Source organism: Labrus bergylta, chromosome 5, assembly GCF_963930695.1.
Source record: "Labrus bergylta chromosome 5, fLabBer1.1, whole genome shotgun sequence".
NCBI classification, from domain to species: Eukaryota; Metazoa; Chordata; class Actinopteri; order Labriformes; family Labridae; genus Labrus; species Labrus bergylta.
Genome location: NC_089199.1, coordinates 10,951,145 through 10,965,689, shown reverse-complemented (window position 1 = coordinate 10,965,689; position 14,545 = coordinate 10,951,145). Strand labels below are relative to the sequence as shown.

Sequence of the window (14,545 nt, the reverse complement as noted above, 5' to 3'; positions counted from 1 at the left end):
GTTATCGCGATAGTTCCGCTCTAGAAACCCATTGAGCATTTTAAGAGCCCAGAAATATACTATTAATAGCGCTGTCTTATTTCCCAAATGCTGAGACGTTATAATAAACAAGTCTCAGCTCATAAGCACGTCGAGGAAAGAATAGCGTGGTTGTTTCAGACAATCGGATAGACCTTTGTTCCAGTGTACCTGGTACCTACACCAGCACTTTCTGTACCTGTTCTGTTTTTCAAACCACTTCCAGGTGTTTCTCCAGGGCATGTAGCAATATGGACGCTGCTAAAGTGCAGAGGAAACAAGCAGAAGAAATTTCGTCCTCACAGAAAGAGGTATGAAGTAACTTTGATATATTTGAAAGTCAGGCCCCTGTGTTATGTCAGGAGTTTGAACTTTTGCTCGGGATAGCGTAAAGTATTCACGGTGACCATGGTAACGTACACATTGTTATGGGGCAACAATTATTCATTTAGTATCCTAATTAGGTCATGGGAACGTTTGTACCATAATACTACGGTGGCTGAGAAGTTCAAAGCAAACTTACAAAGTGTGGAGACAAATTTACATTTTGAAAAACATTTTTACATTTTATAAAACAAAATTATAAAACCAAACCACTTTTACTTAGGACATTTACATTATACATCATGATAATCTTTGTGATTTTTCAAGCACAACAATCAAACAGTTTCTGCTTCCAGTTTGCTTGATGAAAGGTTTTTTTGTCCTTTGTCAATCCCAAAATGAGCTCCTAAAAAAAGTAGGCTAATTTGTGCTCTGGAAAATTGTAAGGAGTTATTTATACAATCATTTAAAAAGAAAATAACTGTTTGTTGCTGATATGAATAAGATTTTACTGTACATGTGATATACTTTGTGAAAAATCATGAGAGATAGTAGTCAGATAAAATTCCTTGATGAAAATGCCTATTTTGGCTGATCTAGTTTCTCACAAATCAAAGTCTTCAAACTTCTACAAAAAGTCACAAGAAATTCAATTCTGCTATAAAAAAGTCCTTGATTTGCAACATGACCTTAAATACCTAACCACAACCAGAGATGTTAAAAGAAAGTGTTCTATTGTAATATACTCCATATAGATATTAGATGTTGGCAAAAATGTACCTAGAAAGACAATTTTCAAACATTGTGTGACTGGAATTTTGAATGCAGAGGGTTTTATGAAACCAGATGTATTTTAAACTTCCATTTGTAGATAAATGCATCACAAGAACCATTATTTGTACATCAAATGTACATGTTCAGCTACCTGCCTTTTCATAATTGTGAATTGGGGTCCTAGATGTCATAAACACACGATGCACACTGACATGTTTTGTTTTCTAACAGAACATAAATGCAGACCATTAATCCAGATATATCCTCAAGGTAGAGAAAAGTAGTGCAACGACCAGTGTGCTTTCAGTTTAAACTAACTTCAAGCTATATGCCCTTTGCACTATGTGGCAGTAAGAATGGCTCAAAGCCTGTCAGATAATATGCTGTCAACACCAACGTGCTCACCAGCAGTGTGCAAACTTTTGATGTCACTGAATCCTCTTTTATTGTTAAAAAAAATATTGAGTATTTAAATAAAAAGTACAGAGAGAACCGAGCTGCTTTGTAGGTAGTTTGATGTGTTCAGTGGTCTATTCAAGTCAATCATTACACATAGGGTACACAACTCTCTTGAGTACCTGGTCAGAGTTTTGCTGGACTGCCAGACTGCTGAGCTTGAGTGCAGATAACAGGCTTCCACAGGAATCAGGCTTTATATCCCAATAATTACCTTCACAGGTAGGCAGACATATGTGTCTTCAGATAGCACAGTTTTAAGGGGAATGTATCACCTGCTTGAGATGATAATGACTGTTTTCTATGGAGGGTTTGGCTGTTTTCTGTTTCAGCCTTTTTAATGTAAGCTAACAGCTGATGCATTACAATTATTACAGTTCTTTATTTATGTAAATGAAATAGGAATACAAAAACACAGCACACTATTGTCTTCAGATTGTACCACTGGTAGTCTTTTCAAAATTTACAGGACTGTAGTAAAGTTATGCATTGAGTATAAAATAACAATTTAAGTTTCTCTCGTGGCCAAATAATTTTGCCTGAATTGAATCCACAGGCTATTATATTATTATTGAATTGTATTGCATTTATTTACTTTATTAGAGATAATGCACTGAACACAGTTTCAATACAGAACATGAAACGGATGTGCTGCACAGAGTTTCAAACTCTTGCCTCTTATTACTTTACAGCAAATGTCATTTTAATTTTAACACTGCTTCATTATTCAATGTTCAACATGCTAGCTGTGCCAGTCTGTTGCTGTGATATAATTTCAATTGAACACACTACACCATGCAGTATAGAAGTAACTTCTGACATTAACACACGCTCCCCTTAAATGTCATAGAAATGTGAGCCCATGTGGCCACTTAGAAATGCATACATTTGAGTTATTGTGAGACTATTAGTGTGAATAATAATGAATATTATTATAATACAATTATCCAATCTCACTCTTATATTAAGGTAAAGGTAACTTTGAACCAATAAAAAATGATTTAGGATTAACTGTGCAGTATCTGCCCTTTTCCTGATTTTTTTATCCTTTAGGCAATTTGTGCCCAGACCAGCTGAACTATCCATGGCCTGCGTTCTTTCCCTGTTCCGGCCCCAGCCTTTTCTGGCCCTCATTGGAAGGTGGAAACCTCCGTTGTGCAAGATGTCAATGGACTCTCGTGCACGCCTAGTTTTTGCAGCTGCAGTGGAAGCTGTGCAGCCAGACACCATAGTCCGACAGAGTATAAAGCGCAAGGAAGACTCGGTCACTATCGACGGTCACAAATTCACACTCAAACACAACCTGCACTTGGTGGGTTTTGGAAAAGCTGTACTTGGTATGGCTGCAGAGGCAGAGAAACTTCTGGGGGACCACTTAGTCAAAGGACTAATAAGCGTACCAAAGGGGATTCAGCAGACATTACAGGAGCATGGCAAAGGGTAAACAAAGGCCTTAGTTGAATTTTTTTTTTCTTTTAAGTCTTACAATAAATAACACTAAGTAGCATAGTAAATTGTTTCTCTTCCGTCATAGACATCTGTTGTTGAAAGAAAACAGTCGCATCAAAGTAATGGAGGGGGCTAAAAACAACCTGCCTGATACTGATGCCCAGAAGGCAGCTGAAGAGATCAAGCAGTTGGCAAGTGAACTGACAGAAAATGACATTCTGCTGGTACTGATTTCAGGTAAAGATGAGTCTTCTCTTGTGGCTTTTTCTCTAACAAAAAAAGAAAGAAAGAAATGAAACTCATGTATACATTGTGGTGAAAATGTGTCCAGGTGGAGGCTCTGCATTGTTACCTGCGCCCATCCTACCAATCTCACTGAAAGAGAAATTGGACGTTACCCGCAAACTTGCAGCTGCTGGTGCCACAATTCAAGAGCTAAACACAGTGCGACGTGCTCTCTCTTTCCTAAAGGGTGGAGGACTTGCACATTTTGCTCACCCTGCCAAGGTATCGTATTTTTATTTGGAATGTTTTAGATGTATTTTTTTTAATTTCGGCATTATTCTCTGAAATTCAAACCTCTGACTTTACCACAGGTGGTTGCGCTGATATTGTCAGATGTAATTGGGGACCCACTGGACTTGATCGCCAGCGGCCCCACAGTGCGGGGTGAGGTGTGGCCTGAAGAAGTCCTATCAGTCCTTGAACGTTACAAGCTGTTGAACTCTCTTCCATCCTCAATAAAGGAAGTCCTTGGGAGACCAGGCCCTCATTGGAAGGAGACTAAGGAAGAATCCACTGCATCAGAATATGTTCATAATGCTGTGATCGGCTCAAACAGTGTCGCCCTCATGTGTGCAGGTCGCCGTGCTCGTGAGCTTGGTTTCCGCCCTGTAGTGGTGGCACCAGGAGTGTGTGGCGATGTGAGGGCAGTCTCTAGACTTTATGGCCTCCTGGCCCGCTTTGCCTGCTCTCGGGAGGAGCCTCCTCCAGAGATTGCTGCTGAGATGCTGAGGCTGGGGCCTGAGGTTGGTGTGGAGAGCTGGGACCTCTGCCGCACCATGCAGGTATTGGGTGAAGGGCGTACAGAAGGGTGGGGGGCCACATGTCTGTTAGCTGGAGGTGAGCCCACTGTGGAGCTGACGGGCATGGGTCGAGGTGGGAGAAACCAAGAGCTAGCTATGAGAGTGGGAGTGGAGCTGAGAGACCTGGGGATCCCACCTAATGGTCCAGTCTTCCTGAGTGGTGGAACTGACGGCCAGGATGGACCCACTGAGGCAGCAGGGGCCATCACTGATGGGGGGTTGTATGAAGAGGCACAAGCTCAGGGGCTGCACATCGATACCTTTCTAACCAACAATGATTCTAACACCTTCTTCTCAAGTCTCTCTGCTGGCAAGCGCTTACTTGTACCTGGTCTTACCTGCACCAATGTGATGGATGTGCACATGCTACTTATTCCACCAATCCCCATTACTATAAGATGATTTAAATGCACAAAAAATAAAATCATTGAATTCCAGTGGATATGTTTAGAGTACTCAATTTGTTTATATGACTTGTCATTTTCGAAACTGAAGTATTAAAGTCTACTGGCAGTTGTGTCACAAGTTTTGTTATTAGCAGAGCACAACTGAAGAATATCTAATTACTGAACTTGTCAATCATCATTTCTACAATACAGCTAACGCTTTTTCAAGACGTCAGGGAAATCAGTATTTTCAAACACAAACACTTTGTAACCACTTTTTAACAGCTATTTTAACAAAGCAGCCATCTTATCTTTCAGCGTTGCTGCTGGTCTCTTCTGGAACCTCAAGTTACCTTAAAACATGCCTATATGTCATGTACTGATATTTTACCTGAAAAAAAACTATGTGCAGATAATGCAGTGCTTTTATGAAGTTCACTGAAAAAAAAAAAAAACATGACCTGCTTTACAGGGATCTATATCCCACCAGGCTGTGTGTATCTTTTTTATGCAGAATTAGAAATTAACCTGTCCCCTGTAATACTGTAATGCATGTGCACATCATTAACTCACTCCCGTTGATGCAACTGAAGATTAACATAATAAATTAATCAAAATCAGCCTGTGTGTCTTGTCCATGCTTTCTTTATTTTTTTGCCATAGCACATACAAATCAAGTTTAAATACGGTGCTCATGGTCAGAGTGGAACTTGTATGTCCAATATGTTATTGAAGCACCCTTAATCTGAACACAAGGCCATCATATTTTCACATTTTTACAGATGGTGGTTCGCTAACAGCCAAATTAAATAACACAGCACTAAAAAAATGATGTAATGGATAAAAGTGTGACAACTTCAGTGATAACAGATAATCCTCTGGGTAGTTGACAGAAGTTGGCTGCATCTTAAATGCACTGAAGACGCTTCATTATCAGCAAAACTTGAGTCTATAGGAAATGTAAAATGTCCACTTTCACTCCGAACAGGTCCGAAATCCAACAGCATTGTCCTGTTAATCTCGGTGAGTCTTCAGGGTCTCTCCTACTTTACTTTCCCTGTGGGAATTTAAAAAAAAATTGCATTACTAGCAAAACAATTTAAAACAGGAAGGTGTACAACTTCAGTTTGATCAGTAAACAGTTACCCACCATCACCACATATATATAGATAATACATACAATGCATTGTATCTATTAAACCACAGCAGAATTGAACAATAACATGCATTATGAATTCGTCGGATCCTGAATGACCTTTATTGACCAATCAATAACTGAAGCTTCAGAGCACCACACAGTTTGAGGATGGTAGTCTACCTGTCTGAAGCGACATGGATGCTCGGACACCTACCATCCACTCAGGTGAGGGGCTGTATCAGGTGTGCCTCCGTTCTGCCCAGTCCCTGAACGTAAACACCAACACACACACACACAAATAAAGACAACGTGTTGGGCCTGTGCGTGCACTTATCTACTGTGATAGATAACCTCGACGGAAAACTCACCTTGTCGATAGTACATGTCGTTCACTGTATTCCCGTAGAATTTCCACGCAAAGTGAATAGCGATGAGACTAAATATTAACCAGCTGAGTAAGATTTTGAATATGCAGACTCTCATGTCGTTTGCGAGCCAGTCGTTCACAAATTCTGAGAGGAACGACAAGCAGCCGTCAGCAATACGAGACAGAAACTCAAAATCCCACGGTTCCTCCATAGTGTCCGGTTATTACGTTAATGTGAAATCAAAAAAGGTTAATTATTCCACAGATGAGTAAGTAAAAACATCGCTAAGGATAAGTAATGTGTGACATCCTGGTCGCCATCTCTCACAACACGACGTTCGTACCAGCGGTCATGACGTAGTTACGTAAGGGCTGCCCCGCAGGCTTGCGACGGTAAACATCCATAAAATACATCTTTCTTTTTAATCCATCTACCAATTATTAAATGATTTCCAAGCAAAATAACTTGTATTTCTAGTGCATACCAGCATTTAAAATATTGCTAACATAAAAGGCACCAAAAAGCTGCGCTTCACATTTATGACTGCCCCTTAAGGGGCGGGACTTGCCCTTATCAGCGAGCAGTCTGATTGGCCGGATGAACATGTCATCAGAGATTCCGGATGTCTGCCGTGGTAAGAGGAAAATTTGTTTTCTGCTTCTCATTCTTGACAGCTTGTTTGCAACCAGGGCTGCTGATGAAGGTTAATGTATCGAAGTAGATTCACAACTCAACATTTCGACGGCACAGACATTGTGAGTGTTATTGTTAATCTTCACCCTGGTCTAAATCTAGTTGACCGGGATTGCCTGCATGATCCCTATAATGCCAAGGCCATGAAATTGATCTGTGTGTCGCCTGCTAGCAGGCAGCGTTAGCCGTGTAACTGCAGTCAACATTTACTGCGTTGAATTGAAATTTGCAGTGAATGGAAAGTTAACTTAACGTGGCGGCGAAGAAGTTATCAGAAAAGCTAACGTCAGCTTTATAAGTAGTCATTAATAGTCAAACCTTAGCTCACTAGATCTGGCGGTCAACTAACAATTACTTTGGTCCGCTGTTAATCTTTAGTGCAACATTAGCCAGGCTGCTGGAAGTTGTAATCAGTCTTAAACTCCAGAGTCTGTTTGGTATCTTGGAGTTGTAATACTCTGTTGTAACCAGTTATCCTCTGTTATCATGTGACCTGCCCACCAGTCCAGTATGAGTGCTCCTATTCACTAGAAAGGGAGATGCATGCTGTCTCAAGGTTCAGCTACAGCCACTGAGAAGTTTAAGACTACAGCTTTGTTTTCAGACTTGGGTTGTAATGTTTTTTTTGTTGTTGTTGCTGTGTTTCCAGTGACTGGGATGGTATCATGGAGAGAGACAATCATCAAGAAGGAGAGGCACAGGGAGTCAAGATTTGTGGTCCACCGTCTGCGAGCAATCCACCTGGTAAACTATCTCATCTTCTCTCTGTAGTTCAAAGCACCTTTTGTCATTGTTTTTTATTCATATCCCAACTTAATTATTGTTTCATCTTAGGTGACACGTTGGCCACATCTCTCTCCCTCTTGGGGAATCACATGTTTCCTGACGCAGTGAAGAGAAACAACAGTGCAAGTATTAGCAAAGAGGAAACTGCAGATTCCCTCTCTTCAGATGTCTCAGCAGAGGAGCAGAGTCTGGATGCAGAACCTATTTCTAACCAGGTAACAAAGCTAGAGACTGAGGAGACACAAAACTCAGAGTGTCACAATAATGTGTCCGCCCAGCAGTCTGTTGGGGAAAGCGAGGAGGCTGCCGCTGACAATGACCAGAGCGACTCCGGGGAGTTCGTTGTTACAATGCTGGCCAAGGCCAAGCTGGAGGAGCAGGGTATCGGTGTTAAAGGAAGGTCATCTCCCTTGTTGGAGGCAGGGACCCAGGAATCCCCTGCCTTTATGTCTCACCGTGAGGAGGACGTGACATCTGAGAGTTGGCGGCAGCACAGGAAGCATGTTTTTGTGCTCAGCGAAGCGGGCAAACCGATCTACTCCAGATACGGTAGTGAAGAGGCTCTATCATCCACGATGGGAGTCATGATGGCACTGGTTTCCTTTGTTCAAAGTGGAGATAATATTATCCGCTCAGTCTACTCAGGTGAGTGCAAAGTGTGAATTTTTATTTCCACATAACTTTTGATCAGTTATTATGGATGTAATGTTCTACCTAAAAAATGAAAGTAAATGTGGAGTTACACAAGGTTCTTGGTAGGAGTGACTTATGTGTATGAGTGTAGTAGCTCAGGCTTGCTGTAGGCAGACGGTTAATTGTAACAAATTGATTTGAAGTGCTGCACCACAGGGAAGTGTATCTGGAAAGTAATCAGTTAGGAAAAGGCATAGTGATCTCTGATCTATGATTCTGATGGCAGAGTGACAAAGTTTATCCAGTGATTTAAGAGTGGAACCAGAAACGTGTCTGTAGATGATAATATAATCATAATCGAGGACTGAAAGAAAAAATATTCTACAATATTTTTGTAAAATGTAACTGGTGGTTAAAAGTTATAAGATTTTCTATATCATGTCTAATTCTAAATGACTCATCAAGTACCAAGATGTGTATATTCTGTTGATCATCATTAGCAGAGAATTATCACAACTTTAAGTATTCTTTTATTCATTTTTATTTTTGGTCTTCCCTCCTCCCTACAGAGGAGCACACCGTAGTATTCCTACAGAAAGGGCCACTCGTGTTGGTGTGCGTGTCCAGCAGTCGTCAGTCTGAGCGGCAGCTGCGTGGAGAGCTCCTCTATGTGTACTATCAGATCATAAGCATGCTCACCCAGGCTAGCATATCCCGCATCTTTGAGCACAAGAAAAACTACGACCTGAGGAGACTCCTTGCCGGATCAGAGAAGATCCTGGATGGTCTCCTCAACCTGGTGGATTCTGACCCCAGTTTCCTGCTCGCAGCCGTTCACTGCCTGCCTTTAGCATCATCTCTCAGGGATTCTCTCAGCCAGATCCTGCAGAAAGCCATCACGCCCAATCTGGTTTTCTCTATCCTCATCGCCAACAACCAGCTGCTCACGATCGTCCAGGAAAAGACGGTCATTGAGGACAGCAGGCTGGAGCCCGCAGATGTCCACCTCCTGCTCAACCTCATCGGAGCCTCCTCCGCCTTTCAGGCCGGGGAGATCTGGACTCCAATCTGCCTCCCCCTCTTTAATCCGGACTGTTATTTTTATGCATATATTTCTTACCTGGACCCCCCAGAATGCACTGTTTGTTTGCTGCTGCTCTCGACGGACAAGGAGGCTTTCTACTCAGTAGCTGAGTGTAAGAGGAAGATAGAGGAGGCCATGGCGACTCAGAACTCCCTGAGCCTCATCGCCAAGGTCCAGTCTTACAGCGTGAGCCAGGTGGGCGTCTCAGACCTCAGACACTTCATGTACAAGCCCTTCGATGTGCCAGACAACTACCGCCAGCTCACGCAGTTCACCAGGTCTGTTTGTTGTATCTGTCATTAAACATCCAACAGTAGGAGTGAAATGTGAGATTAATCTGGTGTTGGAAAAAAATACATATATATATTTGACATGCCAAAAATCATACAAATGTTATGAAAAAATGCACTGCATGTAGTCAAGAAGGAAAAGTGTTAACTATCTCAGATAATGTAAAATAAGAAAGAAAATTTGTATTTTAAATAGAGGACATGGTAGGGAAACTGAAAAATCTTGTACAAGGGAAAGTAGGAAAGCCCATTTACTCCTAAGAAGTACATTACTTAGACATTTAAGGGTTTATTTGTCAATTCAGAATACAAGGTTTTCTGTCAAAGAACTTCCAATTACAGGAGCACAGTGGAATAAAAGTTCTCAGAAAATATTAAGTCTTTTAATAATCCTGCCAATGAACTTCTCTAATCTCTTCATGGGCTGAAGTAAAGGCATCGAGTGTCTTACTACATACGCCAGCAGCAAACCAAAACCTTTCACATGAATTTAAATAAATATTCAAAGCACTACATAAACCAGTTCTATCCATGAAACACTTTTCTCAACATTATTACAAAGAAACAAACATCTGTAAAAAAAAAAAAAAATTTGAAGCTGCGTTTTATATGGTTGCACACAGTTTCAATGACAGATGTTTTCTTGTCTGTAACTTTTCCTCTGTGATGTGTTGCTGCATGAAGCCCAGAGATGGAGGCACCGTACAGCAGTGACGAAGAGAAAATGAGACTGCTAGACCTTTATCGCTACATGCACAGCCGCATCCACAGCCCCTCACGACCACTCAAGCTGATTTACCACGTCGCTGAGAGGGAAACTCTGCTAGCCTGGGTATGTTAACGGAAATATTCTCTTTTGTTACTATGTGAAACAAATGAATACTGTCTCTCCACGAAATACTTTGTGCCTTTGATTTTTTTGTGACATGAGAAAGTCTAAAGGAACTTTGGGGTCTTAGGTTAAGTTGAAAATGTTGGACAATGTGTTTGCTTTCTTGTGGAGAGTCAGACGGTGAAATTGTTTCCACTCTCATATCTGTGTGTTCCCTGTGAGACTTGAGGCAGGGGGATAGTTCGCTGAGTGTAGCTAATCTTAGAACGAAAAGGGAAAAGCTAGCATAGCTCTGACCAAAGGTTTATTAACCCTTACAAAAACCCAAGTTCTGTTTTTTTTACTGAGGCTACAACTATGTCAGTGACTACATATACTTTACATGTTAACTACATTTAAGGTGCTTTGGATCCGACAAGACAACCTGTTGACTCGTGTTATTACTTAGCTGTCATATTTACTGAACAGACAAAGTTGTTCTACTCAAAGCAGTACCAGAAGTGCCCCATTCCTCGTTGACAAAATATCAACTGACATTGTTAGAACTGAATTCTGCTTTGCTGCTCTAAACTAGCAGACTTCACAGCAAGTTGTTCTGTTCTGTAGAGACAATAGATGCATTATAGCGACGTCCGGTGAGTACTGTTCTAGAGCAGTGAAGAACAACTTCTTTCAGGTCATTTATCACATGACGATGGCAGCACGCAGTATTATGGGGGTGGCAGAAAAATGAATGAGCTACATGAAGAATTTGGAAATATTTTAGATTTTAAAACCACACCAGGTAAAAGATGTACAGAATGCAAGACTTTAATAGAGGTTAAATAATGATCCCGTTCTGTTTTGTTACACTGGAATTGGGCTGGTTCTTTGTATCTGCTGGTATAAAAGTTCAGATATCCAAAACCATCAGTATCAGGTGGTTAAAAATACAATAAAATCTCAAGACATGGGAGGGAAATGAATCTTTAGATATAATGCATAAAGACTCGCTACACTAGGGCTCCTGAAGATATCCCTATTTATTTGCTATATGCATTAAAGAACACAACATTTCGAGCCCCTACTGGGATCTTCCTCAGGTGCTAGCTATTTAACAAAATCTTGGAATCTCACCTGTGGGCGTGGACATCAAAGCACAGCAAATTGGACTTGATTTTAAGACCCAGCACCTAAATTAGTTATGTTCGTGTGTTTTCTGACTTCTTCTGTGGAAATGAATCTTCTCATCTTGCTCTCCACTATAAAGGAGATAAACACATTTCCCCAAATTGAAAGTTATTCTTATAATTATTTAGACTGTAACCAACTGTTAAGATCCTCACCATGAATGTCTTTGTCTCTCTGATGTAGGTCACGAGTAAATTTGAGCTGTACACCTGCTTCAGCCCTCTGGTGACGAAGGCCTGTGCCATTACAGCCATCACTAAGCTTCTAAGGTGGATCAAAAAGGAGGAGGACCGTCTCTTCATCCGATACCCCCCGAAGTATTCAACCACCCCAAACCCCAGTAAGAGCTCTCGAGGGGCCAAATCTGACCAGCAAGACTCCACAGATAACGGCTTCTTATCTCTTCTATAGGACTCTCTTAGTGCTACTCTAGCTGCTCCGCCTCAGTCAACAATAGTTTCTACACTGGTTCCGAGATATTTTTTCAACACTTGGACTTGACAGACTTTGACTACTGGAATCAAACACTACGTTTTACACTATTTAAGAAGGAACGATCTCTTTCCAACTAAAGCGAGCCAGGGCAAGATAAAAAGCATCGGTGCGTTTTAAATGTGACTGTGGTAGAAGAAAAATGGCAGTGATATTTAAATGTTTTTTATATTGTTTTATTACTACGTCAAAAGAGACAGATTCCTTGCGGACAGTGAATGTATCAAACAGATGAGAGATCCTTTAAAGGCTCGTGCTGCCCATCTCTTCTTTCTGGTCTAAGTTAAGGTGAAAGGTAAGGCAGACTGTAATTGGGTTTTTTTGTTTCTTTTTGGGACATGCCGCAAAAAGTCCGTAATGTTACACAACAGGATATGCAAGAAATGAAAGTATGCTGCGTTAAGGTTTAATCTAAACCGGAGAAACAACAACTGGAACTGGTAGAACTGGGATTGGCTGCTATTTGTCACACAGAGCCATGAGCAATCATCGCCCTGTATGAATTACGTGGCACTTCCCTGTTGCAGAACCTGAAAACATTGTGTTACTTCATATCCGACTGATGTTTCAAACTCATTTTAAAATGGTCAGGTTTCATTTATGTTACACAAAACAAGTAGAAAATCCCAGTCAGTCACACCTGGTCCTTTTTCCATCAGCAGCATCGTCATTGTTAGCGTCTCATCGCTAGGAGTCAAACCAATGCTAGTTTGGTGACATCATCTGTCTAAAGTTTAGAAAATATAACTGTGGTCACTCAGTGTTTTTCTAGCGCTCATTGTTGTGACTTTGGGCGACTTATTTTTTTTTGTGATATTAGTTTCTTAAAAGAGGGCCTCTAAGCGGTAGCGTCCTCCTTGTGTCCTTGGAGGAATTTCCTGTCTATTCAAGTCTTAAGAGTATGTTTATAGTATTATGAAATAAATCCCAAGTTGCACAAATCTTCACCTGTTACTAAGGAATAGATGGCGTGAATGAGCTTCATTTAACATCTACCAGGAAAAACGTTCAAACATGATGTGATGCATGACTTTGCCAGCCTGTCGTTTTCCATAACAATTTGTCTTAAGAATTTCTTGAACAGTTATTTCTAATTATAGGAAAGAGAAGATTCTGTTCATAAAATAGGAGCTTCCAATAAATAACGCTTCCAAATACGAGTGAAGGAGGATGTAAGGATTTACACCGTAATTAGTATGTACAGTAGAATATGTATAATGTTTTACCAAGTGTGACGAGGAGTGGCCCATGAAATAGTTAGATACTAACAGATTGCTCAGAGTACAAACTGATGGACCGTCATTTATTGTGAAAACCTGCTATATATGAAGTTTATTTCCATAAATCTCTTTATTAGGATCCCTATCGGCACCAGCATACGCATTTGCTATTCTTCCTGGGGTCCAACACATACAGTCACACACCCTTATACACAGTGCAATATAACAAAACAAAGACAAACAGGAAGACTAGCCCCTCTAACAGAATTAACAACATTCATACAGAAGAGAAAAAAATGGCCATCCATATCACAGACCTGCAAAAGAACAAAACCATCGTCCTCTTCTGTCTTCAAAATTATTGTCAGACTTGATGTTCCAACAAACATATAGGGTAAATAATATAATATACAGATTTGCCTCTATTCATACATTTTGTTTAATAGAAATGATTGTCTGAAAGACCTTTATTAAATACATTTCTAACTGTCCTGTTTACAGAGATTAATTCTAAGAAAAAGGGAAACTCAGTACTTTTCACATGTATTGCTGTCATCCAAATTACTCAACACTCAATTTTAGGGCTGGGAATCTTTGGGGTCACGTTTCGATTCTATTTCAAATTTGATTCTTGGGGTGACGATTTGATTCAGAATCTATTTTCATTTTTAAATGATTCTGGATTCATGGATTCAAAGTCTACTTTTGAATTAGTACATACTTCAGGATCTACTCCAGTCATCTGTGTGACTGGCTGAATTTCTTGCTGCTCCATTTGTCATTCTACTGAGTTAAAGAGCTAGCCTTAGTACTTAACAGGGAGTGACTGATGAGCTGATTTCTTTGAAGTTATGAATATAAATCTCAGAATAGAAGAATCTCGATTTTTACATTAATGGATTTTTTTCCCACTTCTAGGTAATGTTGTAGTTCACTCATAGTTAATCTTTTATAATGGTTGATTACATCACAACACTCAGGATCTAACAAGAATAGAAAGTTGAGTTTATGCCTGGCTTTGTATTATTTAAAACATTTCTAAAAAATGATAACAGAGGCCTGAACATCAACACCTGATACAAATGTTTTGTCCCTAATACTTCCTGATAAGGTGTTTAATGTAACTGACCACCTAAAAAGTCAAGAGATTATAGGAAACATTTGAATGTTGCCACCATGAGGAAGAAATGCCCCTTGTGTCTTCTAAAAGGAAACAGGTGCATGTAGTGCTTGGTCACATTTCAAGCTATTAAACTTAAGGGGTAAATTCTGACAAATAGGTAAGTGCGTTAGACAAAAGCATGAAAAAAAGAACGACCTTCATGGTCCTTACCTGACAAAAACATT

The 14,545-nt window shown here is 40.3% G+C and overlaps 3 protein-coding genes across 4 annotated transcripts; 2 read left to right on the top strand and 1 right to left on the bottom strand.

The window, feature by feature from the left end:
* The first annotated feature begins 73 nt into the window (after positions 1 to 73).
* On the top strand, positions 74 to 5,112 carry glyctk (glycerate kinase). Of its 2 annotated transcripts, none has more exons than XM_020628985.3 (5): positions 74 to 329; positions 2,626 to 3,012; positions 3,107 to 3,258; positions 3,353 to 3,528; positions 3,618 to 5,112. In XM_020628985.3, the coding sequence occupies exons 2-5, from the start codon at positions 2,657 to 2,659 to the stop codon at positions 4,506 to 4,508; spliced, it is 1,575 nt and encodes a 524-aa protein (XP_020484641.1). In that variant the 5' UTR covers positions 74 to 329; positions 2,626 to 2,656; the 3' UTR covers positions 4,509 to 5,112. The 2 variants fall into 2 exon arrangements, with proteins under 2 accessions (XP_020484641.1, XP_020484642.1); XM_020628986.3 differs by lacking the exon at positions 74 to 329 and adding an exon at positions 1,618 to 1,794.
* Positions 5,113 to 5,121: 9 nt separating this feature from the next.
* Positions 5,122 to 6,486, bottom strand: tcta (T cell leukemia translocation altered). The gene is made up of 3 exons (XM_020628990.3): positions 5,999 to 6,486; positions 5,845 to 5,896; positions 5,122 to 5,549 (listed from the first exon to the last, which is right to left on the bottom strand). Exons 1-3 carry the CDS (start codon positions 6,207 to 6,209, stop codon positions 5,507 to 5,509), a joined length of 306 nt encoding a protein of 101 aa, XP_020484646.1. The 5' UTR covers positions 6,210 to 6,486; the 3' UTR covers positions 5,122 to 5,506.
* Positions 6,487 to 6,622: 136 nt separating this feature from the next.
* On the top strand, positions 6,623 to 13,687 carry mon1bb (MON1 secretory trafficking family member Bb). Its single transcript, XM_020628924.3, has 6 exons — positions 6,623 to 6,753; positions 7,341 to 7,435; positions 7,526 to 8,122; positions 8,680 to 9,472; positions 10,169 to 10,316; positions 11,670 to 13,687. The coding sequence occupies exons 2-6, from the start codon at positions 7,357 to 7,359 to the stop codon at positions 11,895 to 11,897; spliced, it is 1,845 nt and encodes a 614-aa protein (XP_020484580.2). The 5' UTR covers positions 6,623 to 6,753; positions 7,341 to 7,356; the 3' UTR covers positions 11,898 to 13,687.
* Positions 13,688 to 14,545: the final 858 nt, after the last annotated feature.

Bases quoted from the DNA above. Each gene is read 5' to 3' on its own strand.
- glyctk (XM_020628985.3), top strand. From the start codon at position 2,657: ATGGCCTGCGTTCTTTCCCTGTTCCGGCCCCAGCCTTTTCTGGCCCTC. The intron at 3,259-3,352 runs GTAAAGATGAGT...AAATGTGTCCAG, and splicing joins TCTGCTGGTACTGATTTCAG to GTGGAGGCTCTGCATTGTTA. The intron at 3,529-3,617 runs GTATCGTATTTT...ACTTTACCACAG, and splicing joins ATTTTGCTCACCCTGCCAAG to GTGGTTGCGCTGATATTGTC.
- tcta (XM_020628990.3), bottom strand. From the start codon at position 6,209: ATGGAGGAACCGTGGGATTTTGAGTTTCTGTCTCGTATTGCTGACGGC. The intron at 5,897-5,998 runs GTGAGTTTTCCG...GTTTACGTTCAG, and splicing joins CGACATGTACTATCGACAAG to GGACTGGGCAGAACGGAGGC. The intron at 5,550-5,844 runs GTAGGTGTCCGA...AAATTCCCACAG, and splicing joins GCCCCTCACCTGAGTGGATG to GGAAAGTAAAGTAGGAGAGA.
- mon1bb (XM_020628924.3), top strand. From the start codon at position 7,357: ATGGAGAGAGACAATCATCAAGAAGGAGAGGCACAGGGAGTCAAGATT. The intron at 9,473-10,168 runs GTCTGTTTGTTG...TGCTGCATGAAG, and splicing joins CAGCTCACGCAGTTCACCAG to CCCAGAGATGGAGGCACCGT. The intron at 10,317-11,669 runs GTATGTTAACGG...TCTCTGATGTAG, and splicing joins GGGAAACTCTGCTAGCCTGG to GTCACGAGTAAATTTGAGCT.